The 6,060-nt window shown below is 37.2% G+C and overlaps 1 protein-coding gene across 1 annotated transcript; it reads right to left on the bottom strand.

Annotated features, from left to right (window-relative positions):
• Positions 1–4,055: 4,055 nt before the first annotated feature.
• On the bottom strand, positions 4,056–5,665 carry LOC146635574 (butyrophilin subfamily 1 member A1-like). The gene is made up of 4 exons (XM_085350184.1): positions 5,622–5,665; positions 5,119–5,420; positions 4,748–5,029; positions 4,056–4,069 (listed from the first exon to the last, which is right to left on the bottom strand). The coding sequence occupies exons 1-4, from the start codon at positions 5,663–5,665 to the stop codon at positions 4,056–4,058; spliced, it is 642 nt and encodes a 213-aa protein (XP_085206310.1).
• Between the last annotated feature and the right edge of the window lie 395 nt (positions 5,666–6,060).

The following is a 6,060-nucleotide window of genomic DNA, read 5'->3' on the forward strand; positions in this document are numbered from 1 at the left end:
TACCGTCCACACCCCAACCACACCTCACCTCACAGTAAATGATCATTTCCATTTTAAGCATTTCCAAATAATCATTTTCCGTACTGCCAGTATAAATATACAAAGTATACTGCCATCACTACAATATACATGTTTTACACACTCCTTTTGTTGTTGACATTTACAGGCTGTGTGCAAAAGGCCACACTCTTCAAATTCATGCCAACTAATATTTTTACGTCCAGTAGGTGTCCTACTAGAGCAAATGAAGCTTCAAGAAGCTTTGCGCTGGGGTGAACCAGTTGGATGAAAAGCTTCAGTGCTTCATGAAGCTTCATCTGCCCATCACTACCAAACACCTCTGGAGCATCTGGCTTTATAGACAACTTCTATCCAGCATGAATATGTAGCCCCCCAAATGTCACACATCATCTATGTCTTCCCAGAATACAGCGTTTACATTAGAATATGTTTTAGCCTATATAGTTAGGCGTTAGGTCTATAGTTAGGTCTCTGTGTCTGATCATCTGTGTACTATGTGGTATGTGTCAGTCAATCTATTATTATATGTAGACTTTGTGTGTGTTCTCAGTTGTGCGTTGAGTCAAATGTGAAAGAAAGCATCCCAACAGAAAATCAGTCAAATTCAGTTTGATTTATAGAGCGTTTTAATAAACAAGATCAACAAAACCTAAAAAAATTGAAAAGCAAAACAATAAAAACAACAATAAATACAAGGAAGTAGACATCGCTCATTTAAAGTTAAAAGCAAAGGAAGAAAATTATTTTTATCCTGCATTTTATATAACAGGCAGTGGCATACCCTTGAGCATCCCTCAAAATTTATACCCATCTGTGCCCCTTCGTACCCACACGGGTCCCCTGACAAAAGGTGATATAGCAATATCATATATGAATTTTTTTTCTGATTTTTTTCACATCAGATCTTTTAAACAACTTCAGACCTAACCACAGATATAAAGTTTTTCATTATTTTTTAAATATTTTTTAGATTTTTATGGCTTTATTGTCATAAAAAACCCTGTTTTTTTGGGGGGAAAAACCCATAATATGCAATATTTTCAAAAAATGACTTGCAAATGGAAGTATTTGGCATGAAGTTATTACAGCCTTGAATAGGTAAATAATTCATAACAACATTGATTTGAATGCATTATTATTTTTGGAGTAATAAGAGTTTTTAAAATTTACACCCATTAGTTCCCCTTCGTACCCACACGGGTCCCCTGACAAAAGGTGATATAGCAATATCATATATGAATTTTTTTTCTGATTTTTTTCACATCAGATCTTTTAAACAACTTCAGACCTAACCACAGATATAAAGTTTTTCATTATTTTTTAAATATTTTTTAGGTTTTTATGGCTTTATTGTCATAAAAAAAACCCTGTTTTTTGGGGGGGAAACCCATAATATGCAATATTTTCAAAAAATGACTTGCAAATGGAAGTATTTGGCATGAGGTTATTACAGCCTTGAATAGGTAAATAATTCATAACAACATTGATTTGAATGCATTATTATTTTTGGAACAATAACACTTTATTGCAAAAAAACAAACTGAACTGACCTGAACAAACTCAACAACAAACTAAACAAAGATGTAATTTACATTATCATACATAGCATGAACCATAAGATGGTTAGATTTTGCAGACAGGACATATCTTATATATATCTTTGCAGCAGTTACGATAATAATGTGCTGTTTGCACAATGAGCACTGCTTCAGCTTTTTGGAACGCTGCGCTTTCTCAGCAAAAGCTTCCCCTAAATTGACCGTGCGCTTTGTGTTGTGCATGCGCGCATCTGTTCATTTCGTGGCATCTGTGCAGAAATGACTAGTAAGACAAGTCTGCAAACTATTCTCACAGACTTCAAAGGTGCACCTGAATTAAAAAATGATCATCCTCTATCTTATTGGATAGACGATGATCATTTTCTGTCTCTCCGTCCTGTTCCATTCCTGTGACACTGGGAAACTGAACTGACCTTAGCAAACTCAACAACAAACTGAACAAAGATGTAATTTACATTTTATAGCACGAACCTCTAGATGGATGGATGTTGCAGACAGGACATATCCTAACTTTTGCAGCCGTTACGATAATAATGCGCTGTTTGCAGGATGATCACTGCTTCCAAGCTCCCCTAAATTGACCGTGCGCTTCGTGTTGTGGTGCGCGCATCTGTGCATTTCGTGGCGACTGTGCAGAAATGACTAGTAAGACAAGGCTGCAAACTATTCCCACAGACTTCAAAGGTGCACCTGAATTAAAAAATGATCATCCTCTATCTTATTGGATAGACGATTATCTTTTTCTGTCTCTCCCTCCTGTTCCATTCCTGTGCCACTGGGAAACTGAACTGACCTTAGCAAACTCAACAACAAACTAAACAAAGATGTAATTTACATTTTATAGCACGAACCTCTAGATGGATGGATGTTGCAGACAGGACATATCCTAACTTTTGCAGCCGTTACGATAATAATGCGCTGTTTGCAGGATGATCACTGCTTCCAAGCTCCCCTAAATTGACCGTGCGCTTCGTGTTGTGCGTGCACGCATCTGTGCATTTCGTGGCGTCTGTGCAGAAATGACTAGTAAGACAAGGCTGCAAACTATTCCCACAGACTTCAAATGTGCACTTGAATCCAAGAAGATAGAAAAGGATCTCTCTCTGTCTCTCTCCCTCCGCTCTGCTGACTTGCCTGGGAGAGTAACGACTGCCCCTCCCCCTCTGCTCAGCAAGCAGGTGGCTGTTTTCACACCCCTCCCCCCCTCTGGCTCAACAAAGAAGTGGCTGCTTTCACACCCCTCCCTTCTCTGCACAATGAGCCTTGTTTTTGCCCTCAGCCAAGTCAGAAAAATAACATTGACAGAGGTTCAAAGAAAAGAGAAAAAAAACGAAGCAGGCTGCCGTTGTTCACTTCAAGGAGGCGGCTCTACGGGCTGTTTTGTTTGCGACCGACACACACACACAGTATAAATATATTCTCAATCACATTCACACCACTCTCTTATATCAGTTCCACTACATCAAGACTATTTTATGGTGGTCAGCTGTTTTATTGTCATGTATTTTGCATAATAAGATAACCATGTCCTGCATTCAAAACCACTGAAAATGTCTATGGTGGTGCTGTACCTAATATTGTGCTCATTGGATCCAAAACATATTTTTCCTTTATTTTGAAGGCAGAGGCTTAGATCCATTAGGTATTCACGAGAAAAAAATTATCACATGTCAGGATTACAGTATATCGAAAATATGTGATTATAATGGGAGTCAATGGGGCCCAAGCGGGTACAAGGGTGACTGCAGGGGGTACATATGTGAATCTCCTTTACTATACACCACACCATAGAGGGGATCATTGAATTTAAAAAATAATCCTAAAACACACATCCTGGCCAAGTTTCATGCAACTAGTCTTTAAAATGACTGATATATTGAGAATCAAAAATCCAAAAGTACCCAAGCGGGTCCCATTTTTCCCTAGGGGAGCTCAAGGGTTAACGTGGTCAGGGGGTATAACTGAAAAAGCCATTCTGGTCATTCAGTTGAGACTTTGGAACCACCAGAATTAGCTGATCCAGGTAACAGTAATCCATACAGTGACATGCTCAATGCTGCATACTGACATCAGTTATTAACAACTAAACTTGATACACCATATTGGATTGGATTTAAACATTTAGCTTTTAGATGACACTAAAAAAAGAAAAAAAAAAGAAAAAGGGATGGGTTCTGTTCTGTTTTCAGTTTCGTCATTTTCTTTGATTACCTCACTCATTGCATTTTTTTCTCAAATTCCAGCAGTCCCTTTGTTGAGATTAGTTTTATACTCATCAAGGATTGGATGTCATTTTCTTCTTTTTTCTGTTGACGTCCATCATTCCTGTTGTCTAAAAATACAGATAAACAGCAGAGTTACTATTTGTGTAAATATTTGCTAGACTTGGATATTGTTTGCTGTAATCTGGGAATTAAGTGTAAATAGCTTTTTCATAATGGTCATAAACATGAATAGGAGAAAATTTAAACTGCATTATTTCATTTTTCCTGAAATAACAGATAAGAATTAGAACAGCGTTTCAAGTCAGTTTTAAGTATAGTCTTCCATGGTTTCACAAGGGGTTCCTCTTCATTCATTTATCCTTCTGCTTTTAATTCCTCACCTGAGATTTCCTAGTAAAATATCATAATTCCACCCATGGCAAATAACTTTTGCAAACACTGATTTAAATAGCACTGTAAATAAAATTAAAAAAAACTAAAAAAAGAAAAAAAAAAAAAGAAAAAAAAGATCCTTTCACAGCAATCGACTGAAACGTATGCATTTTATGATTTTTCAGAGGAAACACAAATCAGAAAAAAGCTGGAATAAAGAGGAACAAATTTCAACCGGCCTTTATGTAATTCAGTGACATATAGTAGTACTAAAGCAAAATAGTGTGTTGCAGATTCTGAGTTTCTTGTAAAGAGAAGATAAATTAATTAACAACCTACCAGTTTCCTTTGGTCTGAACTTCCATTTAATAGAAACAACAAGAAAAATCAGAAAGCAAACAACCACTACTACAGTGAGAATGATAACTTGAACAGTGGTTATGGTATCAGTTGTAAAATTGTCTGAAAAGACAAAAAGAAAAAAAAGAAAATTATATAAAACTGGTCACAAGGCAATTTTTTTATTATAATACAGCAAATTTATGTTTCTTAAACATGAGTCATTATTACCTGGAACATGTATGTGTGTCTCTCTGCTCTGGTTGGTGTTCCTCTGTTGGACTCTGCAGGTGATGTTGTTGCTGTGTCTCTTCTCCACAGTCACTCTGCTGCTGACAGTATAGAGGTCATCAGGACCTCTGAGGGTCTCTGTAGGTCCAGCAGAGAGGAGGTTTCCCTCACCGTCCAACCACAGCAGCTCAGGCTCTGGATACCAGCCTGCAGACTCACACTGTAACACCATCCTCCTGCTGTCATTTGACATCACCTTCATGACGGGTGTAGATGCTGAAGCTGATGAAGGGGGAAGAAGGTATTGTAAACTCTTTTCCACTGATCATAAAGCTTCTTTAAATCAGGTTTGTTTAAATGTTTAGACTCACCAACAGTGAGAACAATGGAAGCTTCTTCACGTATCCAGGGAATGAAGCATCTGTACGTTCCTTCATCAGAGAGTTTCACTTTGAATATTTTAAGCGAGACATTCCCTTTGATCAGTTCATCCACAAAGACTCGTGTACGAAAGTGATAAGATGGATTTTGGTTCTCAAACACCAGCCGTCCATCTTTATGAAGATGGACGACATCTGGCCCCTCTGGCCAACACCAGTAGGCGGTAGGTGAAGTGTCTTGCCCAAGGACACAACGACCGAGACTGTCCGAGCCGGATATCGTTTGCTGTAATCTGGGAATTAAGTTTAAATAGCTTTTTCATATTGATCATATTTATGAATAGGAGAAAATGAAAGCAGTATTATTTCATTTTCACAGAAGTGTGTAAAATTATAAGGAAGTTGTGAGTCAGTCATGGGTCCACCAGGGGCTCCTCTTCAGTGATTTTTCCTTTTCGTTTTTGATTCCTTACATGAGATTTAAGATTAAATACCTGGTACCAACCTGCAGTTTGTTGTTGGAGTACTCCACCCACATTACTGCAACTGGGATTTGAGTGGTTTGAAAGTGAGCAGAGTCTACATTTCCTCTTTGCATTAGCCTTTTTACAATGTCATGAAAAACAACTCTAGTTAAATACAGGAACTAATGACTGCTTGATTGTTCTGTTTTTTTTTTTTGTTTTTTTTTAAATGGTGCTTCTTTGTTTAAGGTTTGTTGTGGTAAAAACACTCTTTCGAAACTTGAAAGCAAAGTGAATCACATCACAAATGAACAAAAACTTGTTTGGTCATTAATTATTTGTCTCTGGTTGAATGTCTGAATATAAAACATATAGATCTTAAACTATGATTTTATTTGTTGATTTTTCATGTGTCTTAAAACCTAACCATATTTGATTCTCAGCACTTTAAAGAAAAGCTTCATTGTTG

Source organism: Diplotaxodon limnothrissa, linkage group LG3 (genome assembly GCF_057381915.1).
Source record: "Diplotaxodon limnothrissa isolate DT_005_m linkage group LG3, D_limnothrissa_male_GT1.1, whole genome shotgun sequence".
Lineage (NCBI taxonomy): Eukaryota > Metazoa > Chordata > Actinopteri > Cichliformes > Cichlidae > Diplotaxodon > Diplotaxodon limnothrissa.

Excerpts from the sequence above, each read along its gene's own strand:
- LOC146635574 (XM_085350184.1), bottom strand. The coding sequence starts at position 5,665 with ATGTGGGTGGAGTACTCCAACAACAAACTGCAGGTTGGTACCAG. Across the intron at positions 5,421-5,621 it reads AAACTGCAGGTTGGTACCAG|ATTACAGCAAACGATATCCG; the intron begins GTATTTAATCTT and ends CTTAATTCCCAG. Across the intron at positions 5,030-5,118 it reads TTCCATTGTTCTCACTGTTG|CTTCAGCATCTACACCCGTC; the intron begins GTGAGTCTAAAC and ends CCCCTTCATCAG.